The 22,808-nt window shown below is 62.2% G+C and overlaps 2 protein-coding genes across 4 annotated transcripts; one reads left to right on the forward strand and one right to left on the reverse strand.

The window, feature by feature from the left end:
* The first annotated feature begins 1,207 nt into the window (after positions 1–1,207).
* On the forward strand, positions 1,208–4,602 carry LOC309441586 (C-X-C chemokine receptor type 2-like). Of its 3 annotated transcripts, XM_082056389.1 has the most exons (3): positions 1,208–1,402; positions 3,205–4,013; positions 4,101–4,602. In XM_082056389.1, the coding sequence occupies exons 2-3, from the start codon at positions 3,210–3,212 to the stop codon at positions 4,278–4,280; spliced, it is 984 nt and encodes a 327-aa protein (XP_081912515.1). In that variant the 5' UTR covers positions 1,208–1,402; positions 3,205–3,209; the 3' UTR covers positions 4,281–4,602. The 3 variants fall into 3 exon arrangements, with proteins under 3 accessions (XP_081912515.1, XP_081912513.1, XP_081912514.1); XM_082056387.1 differs by having other exon boundaries at positions 3,205–4,602; XM_082056388.1 differs by having other exon boundaries at positions 1,234–1,346; positions 3,205–4,602.
* A 1,156-nt stretch (positions 4,603–5,758) lies between these two features.
* On the reverse strand, positions 5,759–21,036 carry RUFY4 (RUN and FYVE domain containing 4; the record flags this gene model as incomplete). The annotated part of the gene is made up of 13 exons (XM_082055993.1): positions 5,759–6,043; positions 6,111–6,242; positions 6,458–6,604; positions 7,224–7,330; positions 7,407–8,496; positions 9,200–9,343; positions 9,499–9,605; positions 9,882–10,007; positions 10,368–10,474; positions 10,858–10,921; positions 11,895–12,000; positions 12,814–12,939; positions 21,008–21,036. The coding sequence occupies 13 exons, from the start codon at positions 21,034–21,036 to the stop codon at positions 5,941–5,943; spliced, it is 2,388 nt and encodes a 795-aa protein (XP_081912119.1). The 3' UTR covers positions 5,759–5,940.
* Between the last annotated feature and the right edge of the window lie 1,772 nt (positions 21,037–22,808).

Genomic DNA, 22,808 nt, shown 5'->3' on the forward strand with positions numbered 1-22,808 from the left:
GAAGATAGGAGTGTGCTCCAGAGCACGGGGTTCTGCAAAGGACGGGGTGCTCCAGGGGTGTGGGGGTACCCGCAAGGGAAAGGGGTGTCCCGCGGGCTGGGTGATCCCAGGGTTGCAGGACTCCAAGACTGGGGGGGCCCCCAGGGAACAGGGGTGACCCAGGAGGATAGCCCAAAGGAATGGGCGTCCCCGAAAGTATGGGAGTGCCCCAGGGAATGGAGCACCCTGGGAGGGCTGCGAGGGTACCCTGGAGCCGACGGGGGTGCCTAAAACTTTGGGGGTGCCTCAGAAGAACTTGGGGGTGTCGCCAGGGAGTAGGAGTGTTCTTGGAGCTGTGGTGGTGCCCCAGGGGTATGGTGATATGCTACAGCTCTATGGGTATCTCCAGGGAGCAAAGGTGCCCCAAAAGTGTGGTGCACCCCTAACAATAACAGGCACCCCAAAGCTGTGGGGATGGGGGTGCCCCAGAGAGACCGGGTGCCCGGAGGGTGACCAGAGGTGCAGGCTTCCCCCAAAGGCAATAGGGTTGTTCAGGGGAGTAGGGGTGCCCAGGGTTACGAGGGTGCCGAGGGTCTCCCAGGACTGCGGGGCTGGTGTGGGTTCACGGCTCCGCCTGGCGGCCCGGATGGGCTGGGCTGGGCTGGGCTCGGCTCGATTCAGCACAGCCAGGGCGGCGGGGACACAGGGATCAACTCTGAGGAGTCCCCTGCAGCACCCCCTAACGGGAGCAAGCCAGCCCCGCAGTGTCCCCCAGAACCCCAGCATGAACCCCTACTCTATCAATGGGGAAACTGAGCCCTGCCCTGCCCTTGCCCACCGGCCTGCCGACCAAAGGCCCCCACGGCACCGTGGGGCGTCCACTCTCAGAGGGGACTGTAGCGCCTGGAGGGGGGTCTCAGAAGGGAGCCCTGCATCCACTGGGGGCCGAAGGACAAGGTGGGGACCCCCAGTTGGAGACCACCGGAGTGCATCACTTCAAGGGGGGCAGTGCACCCCCGGGTACGCCCCAGTGTCACCCACTGCTGGGTGTCCTGGGACACCCTGGGGTGGGAGAGTGATGGGGGGCTGTGGGCTCCCCCCAACCCTGGGGAAGGCATCCTGGGGGGGGACGGGGAAGGATCTCTCCTGGCTGCCACTTCCCTTTCACGCCAGCAGAAGGTTTTGCAACCTCGCTTCCTCCCCGGGCAGCATAAATCGGGCGGCAGAGGGAAGGGGTGCTGCGAAGCACCGTGGCGGGCACAGGTGAGGGACCGTCCGGCTGGCCAGGCGGGACCCCCAGGCCTGACACCGCCACACTCAGCATCAGAGCTCTTTGGGGTGACGCCAGGATTTGTCCCCTTGCCCAGGTGCTTTGGACGGGGAGAAGACCCTTGAGTCGGGGGCACAGCAAGGGCAGTGAGCGGTGAGTCCCCGGGGTTACCAGGGCTTTCCTCGGGCTTCACCACTGCCCCAGGCACCCGGCTGAGCCCACCCCCATGCAGAGTGGGCTGGGGGCCAGGGTGGGCTGCCTCAGCTGCCCGAGGGCCTGCGTGCTGCAGGAGGAGAGAGAGGCAATGGGTGGGGGCACCCAGGGCTGTGCTCAGGGCTCATCTGGGGTGCAAACCCCCCGTGGTCCCCAGGGACATCAGCTGTGGGTCCCCGGGGGGGAAAGCGCCCACTCCCATTTCCTCGAGCACATTGATGTTACGGGAGGGTGCTTCCCATGGTGTGTCCCTCCTTCCCCCCTGAGGGGACCCACAGGGCCACCCCAGTGTCCCCCAGCCTTCCTGGGGTCAGGAGGGGAAATGGGGTGCTGCTTGTTCCCCCAGCCAGGCTGGCTGTGGGTACCTGTGAGTGGGGCATACCCAGCTCCAGAGGAACAACCAGGATTTTCGAGCGGATGAGCAGAAGAAGCAACCAAAAATAATCTGAGGGGAAGCAGTGATGTCCGGCTCTGCCCTGCATCTGTGGTGAACCCTCTCAGGGGACCTTCCTCCACTCATACCAGCAATGTCCCCCGCTGCAGCCCTGCAGGATGCCGGGACATCTCCACCCTGGGCTGACCATCCCAGCAACACTGCAGGAGTGGGGCTGTCAGAGCCAGGGAGGGATTTTTCTGGATAGGGCCACCGGCCCAGCTGCTGTGGGGAATCCCTGCCAGGCAAAAGTGGAAAGCTGGTTCCAGGGAGGGTTTGGGTTCAAATGGGGCCAGCCTGGGGCCAGGGACCCCCCAGCACTGAGAGGTCCCAGCATCCCCAAGCAGCCCTGGCATTGCTAAACCTTGGAGGGGTTCGGGGGCTCAGAAAGGGGGCAGAGGGGTCAAACTGGAGTGAAACAGAAGTCCAGATCCATACTGGGAGAAGGCTGAAAGGCAATGCTCTTCAGGGGAGTAGGGACAGAACAGACTGTCCTACAAGCGAGGAGACATGAAGAGTGACTGTCACCTGTGATTTCCCCATCACAGTCAAGCACAGGGGACAAGGACATGCCCGGCAGCACCCTGCTGAGCAACAGGAAAACCAGAGATGTGAAATACTACTAAAGAAACCTGCAAGGGGTGACACGTCTTTCCGTCCAGAGGATGAAACCACTCACACAGGGACAGGAATGGGTGGGGGAAGAAGGGCATGAAACTGCCTTCAGACCTTCTTGAGTGTCTCCTGCCCTGGGCACCGTGATTGCAGCCTTGCTGCTGACTGGGGTGGCAGGAGGGGTAGCTCCGGCAGTGATGCTTGAGGGTATGGGGAGGCCAGAGGGATCTAGAGATGCTTGAAGGACTTTGAAGGTGCCTGAGGGGCCCTGAGATGCCCAAAGAGCTCAGAGGCTTTTGAAGGAGCCACACAAACCTGGGGGACACAGGGATGCTGGAAGAGCCAGGTGTCTCCTGGCGGGACATGATGGGGGAGCCCCCCAACCCAAGAAGAGGTGGCCTTTCCGTGTAGTAACCCCTTCTTCCATGGGGGATGGGGAAGTGACAGGTTTGGAATGAAGTGGAGCAGACCGAGGGGTGCTGGGCATGTTGTACAAGGGGATGAATGAGGGACAGTGTCCACCTGCAGCACTGCCCATTACCTGACATAGTGTGGACATGGGCCACAGTGGAGCAATGGAGGGGGCTGAGAGGGGACCTGGGGGCAATGGAGACACCAGGGGATCCAGAGATGCTGTCACCCTTTGCCCACACCATCCTCCCATCTCACCCTGATGCTGCTTTGTACTCCACAGGCAAAATGGAGTCCTACTCCTTCAGTGGGGATTTATCCAACCTCCTCTTCAACTATACCTATGACTACAGCACGGCCATGCCCGACACTGCAATCTCTGCTGCCCCATGCCGGCCTGACAGCTCGGTCCTCAACAAGTACCTAGTGGTGGTGATCTACTGCCTCGTCTTCATCCTCAGCGTGGTGGGCAATGGGCTGGTGGTGCTGGTGGTGACCTCCAGCCACACTAACCGCTCTGTCACTGATGTCTACCTGCTCAACCTGGCTGTGGCAGACCTGCTCTTCGCCTTCAGCCTGCCACTCTGGGCTGCCTACCGAGCCCATGAGTGGATCTTCGGCACTGTGATGTGCAAAGCCATCTCCATGCTGCAGGAGGCCAACTTCTACAGCGGCATCCTGCTGCTGGCCTGCATCAGCGTGGACCGCTACCTGGCCATTGTCTATGCCACGCGGGCTGCCACCGAGAAGAGGCACTGGGTGAAGTTTGTCTGCTTGGGCATCTGGGTCTTCTCTGTGTTGTTCTCCCTGCCCGTGCTACTCTTCCGCGAGGCTTTCCCCTCGCCCAACAATGGCACTGTGTGCTATGAGCGCATCGGTGGTGAGGACACGGCCAAGTGGCGGATCGTGCTGCGGATCCTGCCACAGACCTTCGGCTTTGCCCTGCCCCTCCTGATAATGCTCTTCTGCTACGGCGTCACCATCCACACCCTCCTGCAGACCAAAAATGCCCAGAAGCAGCGGGCCATGAAGGTCATCTTCGCTGTGGTGCTGGTCTTCCTCATCTGCTGGCTGCCCTACAACATCACGTTGGTGAGTGACACCCTCATGAGGACACAGGCCATTGCTGAGACCTGCGAGAGAAGGAACCGCATCGACACGGCCCTCTCTGTTACACAGGTCCTGGGCTTCGCTCACAGCTGCATCAACCCCGTCATCTACGCTTTCATCGGACAGAAGTTTCGCAACAGCTTCCTCAAGATTCTGGCACAGCGTGGGCTCATCAGCAAGGATGCTGTGGCCCGCTATGGCCGCACCTCCTACGCCTCCACCTCTGGCAACACTTCCACCACCCTTTGAGCCCTGCTGGGACCCAACCCTTGCAGCTCTCAGCAGACCCTGGCACCCCACACACCTCAGCATCCTCTCCCAATCCCCTGGGATGTAGGCCGTGGTGCCCTGGGGATGGGCAGGGCCACCAGTGGGTTCTGGAGCCCAGCTGGAAGAGGTCTTGGGCAGTGACGGGGTGACGGGGTAGGACCCCATTGCCAGGGGAGCGATGCCTAGTGCCACCCACCCTCCCCTCTCTTTGGGGTAGAGCCTGTGACTTCAGGGACCTCGCCACCCTGCTGTGGGGACAGTGTTCGTGGCTGGTGGCCATCCAGCAATAAAGCAGTTGCCAGGTGGGTCACTCAGGTCTGGCTCCTCTTTTCCAATGGGAGTAAGATGGCACAATGGGGTTAGGGCACTTCTCTAGGGACGGTGGGTCCTGGGCGACCCACTTCAGTGCCAAAGTGCGGGTAACAGCTGGGGCCAGCAAGGTGTGGGTAACCCCGTTTTCAGGCCGGGGAAGGGCTGTTACCCAAGAGGCTCTTGCAGAGAGTTCAGTGTCTTATGCCTCCCCAGAGGGGACCGAAACCCGGATCTCACTCCCTGCAGTCGCCTAACCAGGTTCTGGCACTTCCCCTCTGCAAGGATCCCTGTGTGGTGTCTGTCCCACCTGAGGACAAAGCTGCCTCTTTCCTGACCCCAATCTGAGCCCCACTGAAGCAAATTAGTTCAAGATCTCTGGGCAGCCCCTCGCTGACACTGAGCCAGCCCTGTGACCCCTGTCCAAATGGTGGGGCATCACCTAGGGCATCCCCTATCCCTCCAGCTCTGCAGTGCCAGGACATCATTGTGCAAGGGGCTGGGAACCTGTCCCTTACACAACCAGGATGTTTCCGCCTTGGCTTGGGCAACTGGGGCTGATACTGGAGTGGGGCAGAGGGGCTGAAGGGGGGGCCGTGACCCTGCTGGGGTCCCTCCTGCCACCCTGTGTGCCAGATATCGGGGTGCCTGCCCCAGCATGTCCAAGCATCTCTCCACAGGAGTCCTGTATTGCTCCTCCATCCCCCCTACTCCAGGCTTCTGGGAGTCCTTAACCATGGGGGCATCAGTGGGTGCCAGCCGTGGGCTACCTCATGGGTGGGTACAGGGGTCCCCTGGTACCCATGCAGGGAGTCCTGGGGACTTGGAGCTGGGCAGGATCACTGGGGGTTCTGGGCAGGGACAGCCCATCACCTTTGTATCTGGGAAACCTCTTGCCTAAGCAGTTCCTCGCAGCCTGGCAGGAAGCCAGGGCTATTGGCCAAGAGCTCCCTGCCCTGCCTGCTGCTGCCTCCCTGCTGCAGGACGGGGCAGGCAGCAGCTCAGTGTGGGTGCAGCTTGGATGCCCCTTATGAGGATGGTTCACCCCAGGAGGGCTTGTACATCCCCATACCAGCATCCCCCCAACCCACACCCAGCCTGAGGCTTAATCTGGCAATGACTGATAGATGACACAGGAGCCACAGAGGTAGCAGGAGCAGGTTGTTTTCCTCTCTGTGGACCAGCCACAGGAAAGACAGTTCTCAAACCTGAAATGTTGGGCAACAGGACCTGCCTGCAAGACCCGGACACCTGGGTCCCCTGTAAGTCCAAAAAGAGGCAGCCAGGGCAGGATGTGTCCAAGGTGCGGTGCAAGGGATGCAGTCTTAGCTCATGTAGTCTGTGGGTGCCTTTGCTGGTAGCACAGCAGACAGCAGCGCCCATGCTTGCCCACATCCACGGAGCACGTGTGGCACACCTTGCCGTGGCACAGCCTGCCAAGAGAGCGGGTGGTGAGAGCTGTGCCATGCCCATGCCACCCCCAATGCCCCCATAGCGCACCTGCAGTTGTACCGCCGGGAGAGGAGGCGGAAATCTTTGCGACAGCGGGCACACAGACCTGTGTCGCGGGGTGCTGGACTGGACATCGGGTTGTCGATGCCCTCCGTCTTCTGCCACAGGGCATCTTTCTCCCTGTGAGAAGGGGACATGTCAGCCCTGTCAGGAACATGCCCTGTGGTGGGGCTCCAGGAGCACACCCTGGTACCCCACCCCAAAGTGGGCACCTCAGTCTCCCAAGGTGGTGAGTGGGGTTTGCCTGGGCTCTGGTGCCCTCCTCTGGGCAAATGGGTTTGGGGCCCCCCCACCTGCGCATGGACCCAGACCAGTGGGGTCCCTGGGTGTCTCACCGCAGCAGCTCCAGCAGCCGCCCCTTCATGTCGCGGATGAGCTCCTGCTGCCGTGCCTGCTCGGCACCGCGCGTGGCCTCCCGCTCCAGGGCCTCCCGCTGCGCCCGCTGCAGTGCTGATGCCCAGCGCTCCCTGTCCTGCCGGGCCCTGGTATAGGGCAGTGGGGAGATGATCCCCTGTTCCTCAGCTGGTCATTTCTCTATCCTTCCATCCCTCCATCCCTTCTTCCCTCCCTGCCTCCCTCTATCCCTCTATCCACTGCCCATCCATCCCCAAGCTGGCTCTCCATCTGTACAGCCACCTTGGTATCTGCCAGGCTAGCCACCCACCTGTTTCTCAGCTGTTCACCTGTCCCTCTGTCCTTCCGTCCATCCATCCATCCATCCATCCATCCATCCATCCATCCATCCATCCATCCATCCACTCACCCCAAATGCAACCCTCCATCACTCTGTGTGCCCAAGCATCAACTTATTCACCCCAAATTCATCCCTCTATCCACTCCTCCATCCATCTACTCACTCCAAATTAATTCTTCCACCCCTCTGCCCACCCACCCCTCCACTTACTTAGCAGTCCCCAAATTGATGCCTCCAGCCTTCCCTCCCCAAATCGTTCCCTCCCTCCCCCTGCCCTTCCCCAGGTGCTGCTCCCCTGGGTTCAAATGGGGCATCGTGGGGTGACCCAGGGGAAACCCTGTGGTGGGTGGGGATAGGAGGGACCCATTGTGGGTGAGGGGTGGTGGGAATGGGTATCCCCGCCCAACCTGCTGAGCTGCTCCTGCAGCCGTGCCACCTCTTGCCGCTGTGCCTGGAGCTGCTGCTGGCTCTGCTGGGCCTCCTCCCTTGCCGTGGCAGCCAGAGCAGCCAAGCGCTGTGGGAGACAGGGGTTCAGCCCTGGTCCCCCAAACCCCCATCCCACTGTGGGATCCCCTCAGTCTTGCCCATACCATGGCCATGCCAGTGGCTGTGACAGGCTCTCCATCTGCCTGGAGGTCCGGCGAGGGCTCCTGTGCCCTGCAGGCGAGCTCCAGTGCCCGCTGCAGCACCTCCTTCACAGTGGCCACCTCGTCTGGGGCACCAGCATCACCGAGTGCATCCGGCCGTCCCTCTGCTGCCGCCAGTGCCACCTGGCAGTCCTGCAGGCGCGAGGCCAGTGCTACTGCCTCTGCCAGCACCCCGGCCAGGCGGGTGTCCCGCTCCTCTGCCGCCTCCCGCCAGCCCTGTGCCTCCTCCTGTGCCCGCACCAGCGCCCCTGGGTCCCCCGCTGCCACCATTGTCTCCAGTGCCTGCACCAGGAAGGTGTTGGTTTCCCGCAGCGCCTCAGCCTCCTGTGCCTGCAGCTGGGCCCACCGGGCACTGGCCTCCTCCCGCTGCCGATGCCGCCGCTTCTCCCTTGCCAGCCGGGCTGCCAGCGCCCGCGATGCCACCTCCTGCTGCTCCAGCTCAGCCTGCAGCTGGGACACAAGTGCCTGCAGGGATGCCTCCGTCCCGCTCGGCTGGCTGGGCACCAGTGGTGGGGAACCTGGAATGACCTCCATGCTGGGCAACGAGGATGTGCCCAGCTCCCTGTCACCACTGGGCTGGGGTGCTTTGCCAGAGCCATGTGCATTGTTCAGCTCCTCCACATCCACATGCTTCACCTCCTTCTCATCCTCCTCCAGCTCCTCTTCATCCTCCTCTTCCACGTCCTTCTCCATCTGCACATCTTCCTCGTCTACCTCTGCATCCTCCACCTCCTCCTCATCCTCTTCCTCTTCCTCCTCCTCATCCTTCTCCACCTCCTCTTCACTTTCCTCTTCCACATTCTTCTTCATCTCCTTGTCCTCTACATCCCATTCTGCATCCTCCACCTCTACACTCCCTGCCTTCCGGGCAGCCAAGGTGGGTGAGCATGGGTGGGCTGGCACCCCATGGGGTGCCGTGGTGGAATGGGCAATGCCATCAGGCCATCCATGTGCCTTAATGCTGGTGTTGTCTGTCTGCAGGGCTGTCTTTGCTGGGCTGCTCCCAGCCATCACGTTGGGCCGTACCAGTGTCCTAGAGGGGACATAGGACTCAGGGCCACCAGGTCACCCGCAGTGCAAGCCAGGGACTGCAACCCTCCCACAGGGCTCCCTGGGCATGGTGAGCATTTGGGGATGGAGAGGACAGCAGGGCTGGTGACACCAGGTGGCATCTCGTGATAGAGGACCAGGAAGGCTAGTGCTATCAGCCTGCACACCAGCAGAGCAGGTGGTACCAAGAGATGCCCCCATGGAGGCAGGGGTTAATTGGGGGCTGCATGTGTGCTTGTGGCAGTGTGTGCACACGATTGTGTGAGCAGCAGAACAGGCATGAATGTGCCAGAGCAGCTGCATCCACAAGTGTGCCCCTGCAAGTGTGTCCTGGGACAAGGGTGTGCATGCACATGTGTGTTCCTGTGTCTCAGATGTCACAGTGTCACGGTGTTGCAGCAGACCTGTGCCTGGGCACATCCTCGGCAGAGGATAGCGGCATGTGTGTGTGCACGCACACGTGGCATATTTACAGGCACGAGCATGGAGTGCATGCTGGCATGGGTGTCTGTTCCTGCCTGGGGCCATGTATGGAGGGCTGGCACAGCTTGGGTGCCATGTGGGGCCCGGGGTGGCAGGGGGACACCTGTGTGCTGCTCTGCAATGCTGAGCCACAAGTGCCCCTGATGCCTGTGGCACCCCCGATACCCCCAATGCTCCCGGTGACCCCGCATCCCCAGGCTCACTCAGAGAACATGGGCCATGCGATGTCCAGGTCAGCCCTGTGCAAGGCCAGGTGGAAGGTGATGCCATCCAGTTCATAGAGGCTGACCAGGATCTCTGCCCCACGCTGGGGGCTCAGGAAGGGGCTGCGGGCATAGTACCACTCACTGCAAACACAAAACAGGCTCACTCACCCCTCCACACCATGGGCAGGCACCCGCTCCTGCAGCGCCCTTACCCACAGTGTGCTGCAGGGTGCTACACACCCTGTTCGTGTCCCTCGCCACTGTGAGCATCCCCACCCCATGCTCCCCAAGCTCACCAGAGGCTCTCAGGGTCAAGGAGGCAGAGCTGCAGGGACTCTGCCAGCTGTCGGTGCACCAGGCAGTACCTCAGGAAGGCTCGACCCCTGCCCACGGGGGTCTTCAGCTGGGGGGAGAGGGGGTTAATACAGCCCTACCACACCAGCCTGCCCCCCACACACCTCACCCCCGGTCCATGCAGGGGGAGGGGGGTCCCCAGGGCCAGGGTTGTGGGGCGATAGGGATCCCAGAGGAGAGAAAGCCCTTTATAGTGCCAGTGGTCGAATCCTCAGTGCCTGGGTGAGTGTGTACCTGTGCACAGTGTGTGTGCACCCACAAACATGCACAAGTGTGTGCATGTGTGCAGGCATGAGCCCCTGGGCACCCACCAGCCTGTGCCCACCTTGTCCAGGGAGGTGACAAAGCGAATGCCCTCATGCTCCTGCCGGCACCGTGCCAGACCCTGACACAAGAAGTCCCAATAGTCCTTGCGCTGCCCGAAGAAGCTCCTCTTCTCCTTCATGTCAAACTGGCAGAGACACAAGCTTGGGTTTGCTCATTTGGGGATGTCCCCTGTCCTCCCAGACTGTTCCCTGTGGGACTGGGATCCAGCCAGCTCCCCCAGCAGGATGGATCCTGGCATCCCCTGGCTGTCCCTTCTTTGCCAGCTTCATGCCTCAGCTTCCCTTTTGCAGCATGTGCAATTACACATGGGGACATGGGTGAGCCTCGTCCGGGTGCTCACATGGCTGGGGAAGCCCAGGGCCAAACAATACTGTCTGGGGTCATCCCACCCCCCGAAACAGTCAGTGTGGGGTCCCCTCTGCTCTCAGCTGCGCCCCAGGGGAAACTGAAGCAGGGAGTGGCAGGGATGGAGGAATGGTGGTACCTGAAGGAGGAACTCCAGTTGGGCACAGAGGCTGTGCAGCTCCCGGCTCCCATCTGTCACCGGCAGGTTCTGCTCCTGATAGCTGTGGTTCAGCTCAGCCACAGTCTCTGCGGGATGGCAGGGCTGAGCTGGCACAGCCCTGTCTGGGCAGCGGGCACCCTGCCCCATCCCACCCCCTCCCTGCCACCTCCTGGCTCCCAGCCCCGGGGATTTCTGCTGGCAGATGAAAGAGGAACCTGCTCTGGGATGAAACAGGGGAGCAGGGGGAGCAAGGGAACAGGCACCGGCCAGGCAGTGCTGGTTGCCTAGGGCTGACAGCGAGGACAGGAGCAGGCAGCAGTGGTAGGGCTGGTGCTGGGGGCCTTGGAGGGGGAGCATGGCACCCATGGCAGTCACCCGCAGTCTGGGTGCAAGGAAGGAACCAGCATAGCCGGGACAAGACACACCATTGCAGGGGACACGCTGGCAGGGGACAAGCTGGCACACTTACTCTGCAGGTCCTTGATGACGCGGTTGAGCTCCCCGTCCCCTGACATGGCTGTCCCCTGGGGGGTCTGCAAAGGCAGGAGCAGCGATGAGAGTTGCCAGGCTGACACTCACCTGGCACCCCTAAACTCTCTGTCCTAAGGAGAGGGTCTGTTCCCCACGCACCCCAGCTCCACCCCAGGTCTTCCTGCTGTTAAGAGGGGGTGTGCTCAGGCACCCCTGTGCCCTGCCCAAGTCCCTACCACTACATGGAGTATGGGATAGGCAAATGTGCCCAATCCCATACTCCCTTGTCCATGTGCCCTGTCCCCAGATGCCCCTAGCCTCTGCCCCCATGCCATGCCCCAGAGACTGCCCCCTCAGCCTCTGCCCCATTTCTTGGGGGCTGCAGGGACTGTGCCTTCCCATCCCAGTGTGTCCCTGTCCCTGTCCTTGTCCTCAGGATTCAGGATGTGGGTTTGGTGCAGAGGAAGCACTGCCTTTGCTTCTGCTCTCGCTTCCCTTGCTCACACCACAAACAGTGTGGGGGCTCATGGTGGGGCGGGGAAGGGGAACATGCAGCCCCCTCAGCCAGAGCCCCCCCAGCACAGCATGCTGCCTGCAGGGCTGGTGTGGAGTTTGGGGGTGTGGTGGGCATAGGGTGGGGGACCAGGGGCACAGTGCAGTGGGCATGTTTTGGGGGTTGGCAGGTGGCACCCTGGGGACAAGGTAAGGGACAGTGTCCATGAAGGTGGCAGGTCCTGGGCTTGTCACCGTGGGTGGCAGCTGGGCACAGTGCTGGGGGAGCACGTGTGTGTGTGGGAGTGTGCACAGCAGGTTGCATGTGTGCTCACAGAAGCATGTGTGCCCAAGCATGCCCAAGCATATGTGAGTGCCCCACGCTCCCTGCTGCAGCAGGGTGGCAGGGTGGGCAGAGCAGCACACGGACTCCTGACTCGCGGGTTCCTGTCCCAGTGCCCTTGGGTGACCTTGAATGAGCCGTCTTCCTGCCTACCCACCCTGCCCGTGCCTCAGTTTCCCTCAGGAAGAGGAGCCCCTTACCTGTGGCTGGAGAGCCGTGGGGTGCTCTGAGGTGCTCGCTGGGTGCCGGGGGGATGCTGGTGTGTCCCTGCGCCCACACTGCACCCGCCTGCTTCTCCTTTTGTACCTTGGCCAGGAGGAAGTGGGGGAAGTTGGGGGGGCTGCAGGAGCCACCCACCACCCGCCCCGCATCCCATTAGACTCTGTGGCTTGGCCACTCAAGTTCTTGATCTGGGCGGGTGTTAGTTTTGGGGAGGGGGTCGGTGAGGCTGGTCCCCCTGCGCAGCCCCTGCAGAGGGGGGAAGCACAGCGCCAGGCCTGGTGGGGGGTACCCTGATATAATCTTCTGCAGATGGGGCTTGGGAATGCTTTGAGGAACAGCCCCCTGCAGTTTTTGGAGGGGGTTCCGGGACATATACCCAGCTAGCAGCAGCCAACAGCACCCCTGGGGCAGCTGCAGCCCCTGGCACAAAGCCCCTGCTCCCATGCACAGTAGTCCCCAGGGGCAACAGCCCCTGGCATGGAGCTTTCCCCCACCCAGCAGCCACAACCCACTCCAGCAAGGCCCATAGCAACCCCTGAGCACCTGCTCCGCACATGGGGGCTGTGCCCAGTGCCAGGGTGCAAACTCTTCCTGGGACACCCTGGGCAAGGCTCCCTCTTGCTATCTGTGCTTGTGGGGCTTCCGACCCAGCAGCACCCCTTGGCCACTGTGTCTATCCCCCTTTGCTATGCTGTTCTGTGGGCTTCTTCTGGGATGGGGGCTAAATCCCCTGTAAGGGTCTGGGGGCGATGCCAGCTCACCCCCCAGTGCCAGGCATGGTGACCTGCTGCCATTTCACTCCCCACTGCCAGTTTGGTGGGTGCCCCCAGCAACGTCCAGCTGCCCCCACGTCCTGCCCCACCCTGTGTCCACGCTCACAGCACCCGCTGGCCCTACCTGTGCCACACGGGGGGGGACTGGGGGCCATCCGCCTCCCCCAGGCCAGGCCTCTGCTCAGCACCAAAACGAAAGTAGGAAGTGATGCTGAGCAGGAGACTGTGACTCCCCACACCCTCCTGGCTCCTGGGGGGGGCATGTTGGGCTGTGGGGTGTCCCTGAGCAGCCAGGGGACATGGGGGAGCTGGTGGCAGTGCTTGGTGTGACCCCCAGCCTTCCCAGCACCCCATTCCCCCATAACATGCTGCAGTGGGTTGCCCTGTGGGCACAGAGCACAGCACCCCACATCAGATCGGGGGTGCAGACAGGGTGTTGGGGGAGATGGAGCATCACCCCACTGTGCCAGGGGAGATGTGCGTGCATGAATATGTATGTGTGTGTGTGCGATTGCATGCATGTGCATGCTGTGAGTGCATGGCTATAGGAGGGCTTTTGTAGGTACAAGCCACATATGTGTGGCAGGCGTGGGCAGGGGGCTGAGGGGGCATCCGTGTGTGCGTGCACACAGGCGCATGTGCCCGCGGTTGCACTCACCCAGCAACACTGCCCATCCCATGCCACGCACCCTGAGGGCAGGACCCCGACACCTATGCGGGGGCCAAGCCCCTGCTCACCCCTTGCTGGGGCAGGTGCCACCCCAGGACCCTGGCATCGGGGTCCCCTGTTCCTGCCCTAGTCAAGACCCCCAGGGGACCCAGGAGGTGGGGAGAAGACACCCGCGTGTCCTTGGCGTGGGTGCAATTCAATTAACGAGGCCTGGCCCTCGTTCAGCACAGCCAATAAAGCTAATGGCCCCGCACAGGCCTGGTGCTGCCTGCGGGGGGGGGTGGGGGCCATCTGCTAATTAAATGCGGGTGGGGGACAGTGGAGCCAGAAGTGACGTCACCTCCCTGGCGCTTAGGGTGGGGGGGACCATACCCTGGCACCCTCTGCCTACCTGCCCTCTGCCCACCCTGGGGCAATAGGGAGGACTGCAGGGGACAGCCATGAAGTGTATGGGACCCCCCCAAACCCCTGCGCCCCACCCTGGTGCTGCTGCTCGTTAGGAGCCTTCCTGGGGCAAATGCAATTAGTGTCCAGGCCTGGCACAGCCACTGCCCATGCTTGGCACTGGCAGCTGCCCCATGGGGACGGGTCCTTGCCCAGCATCACTGCGACATTACAGTTGCATCTGGGGCTGCTGCCACCAGCCCCCCTCAGCACCACCCTGGTGGATGTGGGGGGTATGTGTGGTCCCTGCTGCAGTTGCAGGGTGGGGTGCAACCCATCCCCCTGCCCTGCACAAGCCTGTGGTGGGATGGGGGTGCCTGCAGCTGTGCCCTGTGGTGAGGGGTTCCCCTGGGTAACACTGTGCTTGCAGCAGGGCACATCAGCTGGGCATCCTCTTCGAGACAGGACCTTGCTGGGGGGAGTTTGGGTGAGGGGTCCCTGAATGTGTCCTCCGGTTCCAGGGGAGAGGCTTGGGGAAGCCCTGGGGGGGGTGCTGGTGGAAGCCCAGCCCAGTTGTGATGGGCAACGGGAAGCCCACCCCATCTGCAGGCACTGCCATTTAGGGCTTAAGGTGGACAGTGGGGTGCTGGAGTGTAACTGAGGAAGGGTTGGGGGTAGGGGTTTTTTGGGTTGAGCTGTGATCGAACCCAGGCGTCTGGGGTCCTCCACCCCCAAGACAGAGGGGGCTGGAGGGGCACTTGTTAGGGTTCAGTATCCACCCGATGGCACAGCGTGCCCAGGGGGCAGGGGAGTAAGCCCGGAGGGTGACGAGCCCGGAGCCCCCGTGTGCAAGAAGAGGAGGAGGAGGTGGAGGAGGAGGAGGAGGGGGAGCGTGGCGGAGCTGGCTCCCACCCAAGCACTGCAGGACATGGGCGGGCACGGTGCTCCCTGCCTGGCTGCCAGCGCGCAGGCGACGTTGGGGGACCGGCGTGGGGGGGGGACAGGGCCCGGTGGGACCGCAGCCCCCAGCTCATCGCCGCACAGCCCCCTTCCCACCGCCGGGCACCACTTGGGCACTGCCCGGGCACCAGAGCTTGTTGCAGCCGGCGGGGGCAAGGCTGGGTTTGGCTGCCCCTCCGAGCGCGCCGTGGGCAGGGGTCGGCCCCTGCACCCCTCCGCCGCCGGGTGAGCCCCGGGCAGGGGCACCATGACCCGGCTGAGCTGGTGCTTTGCCACCTTGGTTCGCTGGGGGAAGTCCTTGGTGTCCTGCCTCCTGCCCCTCCGCGCCTGCCGCCACCGGGAGGTAAGTGGGCACCGCCGGGCAGGGCGTTAGGGTCAGGGTCTGCAGGGGGGGCACAGAGCTGGGGTGGGCTCTGGGGGTGCAGGGAGATGGGGGTACAGGTTGGCGCTGGCCCTGCCTGCTGCAGGCAGTGGAGGGTTAAACCATGCATATGCATGCCAGGGTGCAGGGCATGTCCTTTGCCCCTCCTGTCCCCTTCCTCCCTTGGCACTGTGATCCCCCCCACTCTATAACCTGCACCTGCCAGCCCCTGCAGTACCTGGCTGGGGAGATGTGCTGAACGCTGTTTCATGCAAAGGGTTCTACTGGGATCGCTCTGTCCTTACAGAGCTAGTGTGGAGGTGGCGGGTATCCCTGTGTCCTTACAGCACCCACAATGGGGGGACCCTGTGCCCAGCATAAGGGGACTCTTGTGCTCATAAAGCATCTGACACGAGACATCTCTGAGCCCATAAAGTGTCCAGCATGAGCGATCTCTGTGCCCATAAGTACCCTGCACTGTGGAACTCTGTGCTCATAGAGTGCTCAGTCTTTGTGGGATCCCTGTGCCCAAAAAACTGCCTGGTGTGGGGGACCCCCCATGGCCATAAGCACTTGGCATGGAGCATCCCTGTGCCCATCAGTACCTGATGTGTGTGAGATCCCTGTGCTCTGAATGGGGGATCCCTGTGTCCACGCAGCACCCAGTGTGGGGACCTGTCTTGCTCTTTTGCCCATGCCGGGGAAAGTGAGGCAGGGAGGAGAGAAGCTGGCGGAGGGCATAGGGCTGCTACTGTGCCACTCTCACTTGTTTCTTGAACCTTTGGGAACCTGCCCTGTGCCCAGCAGGGTGGCACAGGCCACTCTGGCTGCACCATGCCAGCAAAGTGGGTGCCAAAGCCAACACCAGCCAGCGCCTAGGGGAGTGTCACTGCAGGGTGGTGACGGGCCAATATGTGTCTGACCAGGGACCCTGCCTGGAGGAGGGAGAGGCCTCTGGCTGCTTGGGGACCCCAATGCCTGCTGGGGACGCAGGACTGTGAGCTGCCAGGGGTGAGGGCAGGTGCTCAGGGCTGCGGGTGCGTGGGTGGCACTGATGGGGTGTGGGGTGGCGGTTGTGTGGTCCCATGTCCATCTCTTTGTCTGTGTGTCTCTGATTTTGGTGTGAGAACATGGACTCTTTGGGGTGTGTAGCACACGTGTGCTTGTGTGTGTGTGTGTTTACGGGTGTGCAGAGGGGGCTGGGATGAGTGAACTGCAGCTCACATGAGTATGGGTGCACAGCAGATCTCCAGGGAGCTGCCATGGGGTGTGTATCCCTGCACAGGGGCATGTGTGTTTCCCCTAGCACATTTGTGTATGCTGGGTGCAGTAGCAGTGGGCTTTACACCAGTGTGAGCTGTTACAAGGATGTCTCCCAGCCCTTCCTGTGCCCAGACGGGCACCCACACACGCAGGTGCCCATCCGCTGTGTGTGACATGGACCATATGTGTGGTGTGCACGAGTGTGAGCAGTGTGTACTCAGGGAGGTTGCTTGTGTGATGTGTGCATGTGCCCCATTCACCCAAGGGCAGTGTGGGGACAGCTCTGCTGGCAGCAGGCATGGAGGGCTTGAGGACACGGTGACTCTGGGAGGGGCCACACAGGGGACTCCTGCTGAGGCTGGCCCTGCACAGGGGGTATATACCAGCAACAGTGGTGCCCATGTAGGGGGTTCCCTGGGCTAAGTGCCCCTGTCTGTACCCCCACTGCTGAGAAAACAAGCTCTAAATGATGCTCACAGGCAGTGTCCCTGCAGCTACCATGTCCCTGTCGCGTGACCCTTGTCCCTGCCCTTCAGAGGAGCCCAAGCTTGTCATAGCAGTGAATGAGAGGTAGTGATTTATGTGGGGGTGGCGACACCCCTCTTCACTGGGCCTATCATTTTTGGCCAGTAATGAGACTAATTAATGAGGGCTGTAGTAATGGGGGGAGTGCATGGATAGGACCTCACTGCCTGCTTGGCCCCCCAGTCTCACTTGCCCCTGGGCCTGGCTGGCATGGGGGCGTGAGGGGTGCTGTCCTCACCTGTCCCCCATCCCAGCTGGCACATTACCACATTGGTACCTCTACCGTGGGTCAGGAAGGCACAACAGAGTGGTGGGGTGGAAGGTGGTGGGACAGGGATATTTGGGGGAGGGGTTGTGGCACTTTGGGGGGTCAGATGCTACTCCTGTGTCTGGGAAGGGCAGACGCCCCCCATCCCACCCTGACCTTCCTCTGTGCTCTGGCAGCTGCATGCAGTGTACAGATGGGAAACTGAGGCATGGGGAGAGGGGGCATTATAGTGCCCACGTCCCCGTCGCGCCCACGTCCCCATGCCAGACATGCCTCATCCTGCCAGCGTGTCCTTCCCCGCGGCGCGTCCCCCACCCTGACTCACATGCCCGTGGTCACGGCCAGCTGAGCACAAGTTTCCAGGCTGGAACCAGAGTCAGTGCTGGTGGGGGTGGACAACCGCGTGCCGCCCGGCCAGGCTCCCCCAGGAGGGGCTGGGGCACCCCCCTGCCAAATCCACCCCTTTCCGGGCCACAGGCTGCCAAGCCGCTCTCCGTCCTTCCCAGGGGTTGTCCCCCCTCGCTGAGGCCCCCAGCTTGGCGCATAGATGTCTCCTGATCCCTCCCTGTCCCCCATCCCGGGACCACCCAGGGGATACAGCTGGGGATCGAGGGGGTTGGGCACCCGGCCGCAGGACCCACAGGAGGTCGGAGGAGGGATGGCGGTGAAGTGGGTGACGGGTGCCCCCCCAGTCAGCAGAGGAAATGAATCCCAAATGTGTATGCGGGGCCAGAGAAGGGCCGGGACACGACACAGCCCCAGTCCAGCCCCCCCAGTACCGCAGCCCCTCTGCCGGAATGGGGAGGGTCCTGGCCGCCCCGGGGGCCACCTCGGCCGGGGTGCCGCTGTGTTTTGTGGGGGTCGGGGGAGGCTTTGCCACCCTCATTCTACTGCCGTCTGGAGGGGCGGTGTGGGGCCGGGCCGGAGCGGGCGGGCGGAGCGAGGGGGCCGGTGGGGGCTCGGCCGGCCGCGGAGCCGCTCCGCGGGCAGCATGACCGGGCTGTGCCTCTCCTGCCTGCTCTGGGTACGGCCCGCAGCGCCTGCACCGTGCGGGTACCGGGGGGCACCGGGGGGGAGAGGGACAGCAGCGCGGTTGGGCCCGGCAGTGGGGTCTCGGAGCGGAGCTGATCCCGAGAGTGGGCGGTGGATGGGGCTGGTTGCGGGGGGAGCGGGGGGGACCGGGACGGAGCGGGTAGCGTTTGCACTGAGACGGGCGGATTGGGAGCGGGGGAAACCGGAGGCGCTGGGCCGGGACCGGCTCTGGGGTAACCCGGAGCGAGCGGAGACCGGCAGGAACGGCCGGACACCGGGACGGGGCTGGGAGGACCGGAACGGGAGCGGGACCGGGAGGAGCCCCGGGGACCGGGTAGAGCAAAGCGGGACCCAGCCCGGAAAAGGGGCGGCGGTGGGTACCAGGCTGTGGGGTGCACGAATGTGGGACCGGCTGGGATGGGGACAGGGACACTGGACTGTTGGGGGGGTGTCTGTGGAGGCTGTGTGGGTTTGGGGAGGGTGGGGGTTAATGCCCCACGACATCCAGTCTGCAGACCTGGCTGGGGGCCACTGCCATTCCCCAGTTCGAGGCTCTGCCACCCCACTGGAGGGAACTGGGCAGACTGGAGGGAATCCAGTTTGCACTGAGTGTTGGGGCTCTGCCCCTACAGCCCATCACCAACTTGAGCTGGGCCCTGGGGCACAGCAGGATGCAAGGCACTGGGTGGGCCTGAGCCCACAGGGCTGGACCCAGGCATCCTAGTGCCCTCCACCCATCCCAGCTTTGCAGCCTCAGGGGAACTGGATGTCCCAGTTCCCCCCCACTGCACCTCTCTGCAGTGCTGGGCAATGAACCCACGCGTCCCAGCTCCTGATTAATCTGGCATCTCTCCCCAGTGCCTCTTCCAGCTCAGGACACCTGGGTCTCCTTTCAGCCTCCTTGGGTCTGTGTGTTGGGGCACCCATGGCCAGGGATGCTAGTGCCCCCTGCCTGACCATGTGGGGGCCTACCCCTGGACATACCACCAGTACCCTTGGGTACCCCCAGTGGGTACCCAGGTGACATCCCCAAGGGGTACCCCAGCCCCGCTACATATCCCCTCAGTTGTTCCCAACTAGGAAGTTAGCTGGGATGCTGCCAGTATGGAGTTGAGATGGGGTTATTTTGTGGGACAGACTGATAGCCCAGCCAGCTGGGTAGCACTGGTTGAGCAGGGTGCCTCCCTGGCAGCAGGGAGGTGGGGGCGTAAAGCCAGGCTCTGGTCAGCAGCCCCTGTTATGGGGATGATGTTGGCAATGGGACAAGCGAAGGGGGCTCTGTAGGGTGGGAATGCGGCAGGGGGGCAGTGTCTTCCCTAGCGAACATAATAGCTGTTAATGAAGCAGGCCCATGCTAGCGTGTGGGGCCAGGGCAGGGTGGGGGATACGTGCATGAAAGATGCATTGGCATCCTTAGGCATCCCAGCTGGATCTCTGGGAGCAGGGAGCAAGGCCTCTTCCCGGGGCACCCTGCAGCAAAGATGCTGCTTTGCATATGCAAATGAACTCATGGCATCGTTAGACCTTGCTGTCACCCAGCAACTGCAGCGTGGGAGTCCCCCGGCCCTGGGGGAGCTTTTCGCACGGCTGCAGGATGGGTGACAACACGCCTGTGTGCACATGTGTGTACGCATGTATACGTGTCCAGTTGTTTGTGCTCTGCTCCCTTGCAGGGTGGCACAAGCCCTGGGGGCTGCCAAGGGACCAGCAAGTGGCCCTGTGGGAGCAGGTGCCCAGGGAAGGGAGGCTTGCAGATGCATGTACGAACCCATGAGAGTGTGCAAAAGATTGCACATGGACTTGCATGTGGGAACGTGGACATCTGCTCACATGTCTGCTGCTGCTGTGGCTCACAGACATGTGCATAGTTGCACACACTTGGATACTCACAGGTGTGCATATGCATGCAGGGTGGTGACATGCACCATGTGTAGCATGCACAGCACCCTCGCAGCTCCAGGATGTTTTGCGTGCACACAGGCATACGGTGCATGTGTGCAACCCTTTTATCTGTCCATGTAGGCACTGGGGAAAGTGAGGCAGGGAGGTTTAGCGGGGGAGGACCTGGTACCCTGATACTTTGGCACTGTCCCTCTTGGCTCTGGTGTGGTGCTGGAGGAGAGTGAGACACTGGGGTGAGGGGGGGGCCGCCAGGCCTCTGCTTAATCTCATTAGTATTGGCATGAAAAGGCGGATTTACAAGGGCTCACGTCTTCATCGGGCAGCGGGTGGGAGGCCAGGGCTGGTGTACTGCTGGTGGGTGCCCCCGTACCCAAACTGTTGGGTTGGGGTACATCCTGGCTGCCGGCTGCTGTGCCAGGTCCGCACCCCCCACGCTCAGCCCCAGTATGTGAGCACTTGCACACACTTGCACGCTCACACCCCAGCACCTGCAGACGTTTGGATCCATCCTGCACACTCATACACACATACAAGCGCGTTCACACCCCAGACATGCAGGCACACACACTTGTGCTTGCACATGTTCACAGAAGTGCGTGTGCACACACAGGGCACAGTTGTGTGTGCATACATGTCCGTGCACACACACGCACACACACACGTGTCTGCGCGCACATACACACACGTCTGCGCACACACAGGTGGACATGTGGATGTGTTAATGTGTGTGTATGCAGCGTGTACACAAGCGTGTGTACACAAGCGTGTGCACACGCGCAAGCACAACCCTCCGGCCCGCGCCGGCAGGGGGCGGCAGAGACTATTTAAAGGGGCCGCGGCAGTGGGCGCATGCAGTGGCTCCCGCACACCTTGCTCACCACCCCACGGCCACGGCCCTGCCACAGCTGTCACAGTCCCGGATAATGGGGTGTGGGGGTGACACATTTACTCACCTGGGCGAGTGGGTGGAGGATGACTCCATGCTCAGAGGGAAACTGAGGCAGGGCCGGGTGCCCAGCTCTCCATGCCATCTTGTTCGCACTGACAAAGCTCCATGTGCCCCCAGCCCCAGGACCTGGAGGCTCCCTCAGCACACAGCTTCAAGATGACGAGCTTCAAGAAGGTGAAGGCATGTGGGATCTGCCGGCAGGCCATCACGCGCCAAGGCAGCACCTGCCGAGGTGAGCCGGGGACATGGGCACATGTGCTGGGGATCAGGAGAACAGTGCATGCATTTGCATGGAACTGTGCTTGAGCACTGGTGCTTGTGCGGCAGGCTGCGGATGATCATGTGTGGCTTTGAAAGGCACTTGTATGTCTATGAGTGGCGTCAAAGTCTGTGAGTGCCCCATTGCACACGTCTGCATATGTGTGTGCAAGCACGTGTGTGCGTGTACCTGCATGTACAGCTGCATGCACAAGGATGTGAAGGTGGGAGCATGTGCCTGTGCCAACCTGTGTGCACACACTTGTGTGTGTGCTGGAAGGGGAGCTTGTGGGTGTGCAAGAGCATGTGAGGATGCCTTTGCAGGCAGGAAGGTGGCTGGGAGGTGAGGATGGCATGTGAAGGCACTTCCATGTGTGCATTTGGCCGATTGTCAGCAGCATGTGCATGAAGCAAGTGTGCAACTGTCACCTCACGAGTGTGCACACACGTGCAGATCTGTGTGCACAGGTGGGTGCTCATGCCCTCTGCCATGCCCGCTGCCCGTGGTGCCTGGTGGGACACAGGCAGTACTGTGGCCCCTTGCACGTGTGCGGTGCTGCTGAGCCCCGTGCGAGGGGTGGCGGGTGGAGACACCGCTGGCTGCGGGAACAATGTGGCTTCCTGCACTGTAGGAAATGGGCTGGGGGGACAGGGCCTAGGGAGCGGCTGGGCCGGGGCCATGCTGTGCAAGGACCACTGTGTTCCCTGGGGACAGGACTTGTGGCTTTGTAGGGCTGCCTGGGCAGGTGATGGTGTCCTGTGTAAGTGTATGTCCCCAGCAGTGGCAAACATACACCTATGCCGATGTGTGTGCACATGCTGTCTTCTGCAGGGGTGCAGGCATGAGTGTGCAACAGCCGCGAATGGGCAGGCAGGGGCACAGGCACTGGTGGCACCCCATGGTGCTCCACTGCATGCTGGTGTACGTGCGAGGCCTTGTGAGACGTGTCCGTGCACGGCCTCCCTTCGTGCTGTTCATCCCCAGGCACTGGGATCTGCATGTGTGCACCCTCCCCAGCACATTGGCACAGGGGAGGGTCAGCTTATGTGTGTGGGGTGTGTGCCAAGTGCCACATGCATGTGCACATGGTGCTGTGCAATGCTGGTGCCACCCGGTGTCTGTGCATGCAAGTGTGCAAGGTGTGGGCATCCACATGTGCACGTGCACATCGTGGTGATCTGTGCCTGGTGTCAAAGTGCTCCATGTCCCACAGCATGGATTGCCGCTCCCGTCCTGCCCCCCACGTGGGGTGCCTGTGGGCTAACCCCTGGCAATGCTCCCTCCCGCCCCCACTAACTCTCTTGCCCTTCTCCCTCCCACAGGCTGCAAGCTCTCCTGCCACACCAAGTGCCAAGCCAAGGTAAGGCTAGCTCCCTGAGGTGTGCCTGTCCCTGCCCAGGGGACACTGGGGACTTGGGGTGGGGGGAAATGGCATGGTCTGTGACAGCTGACCCTACTTGATGGGCACCCAGAATGGCTGGTAGCTGTGGACTGGTCCTGGTGGCACCAGTGACACCTCGCTGCCTGACCCCTGATGGCATGTGCC

The sequence above is a fragment of the Streptopelia decaocto genome (genome assembly GCF_964273445.1).
Source record: "Streptopelia decaocto genome assembly, chromosome: 6".
In the NCBI taxonomy this organism is placed as follows: Eukaryota; Metazoa; Chordata; class Aves; order Columbiformes; family Columbidae; genus Streptopelia; species Streptopelia decaocto.

Excerpts from the sequence above, each read along its gene's own strand:
- LOC309441586 (XM_082056387.1), top strand. The coding sequence starts at position 3,210 with ATGGAGTCCTACTCCTTCAGTGGGGATTTATCCAACCTCCTCTTCAAC.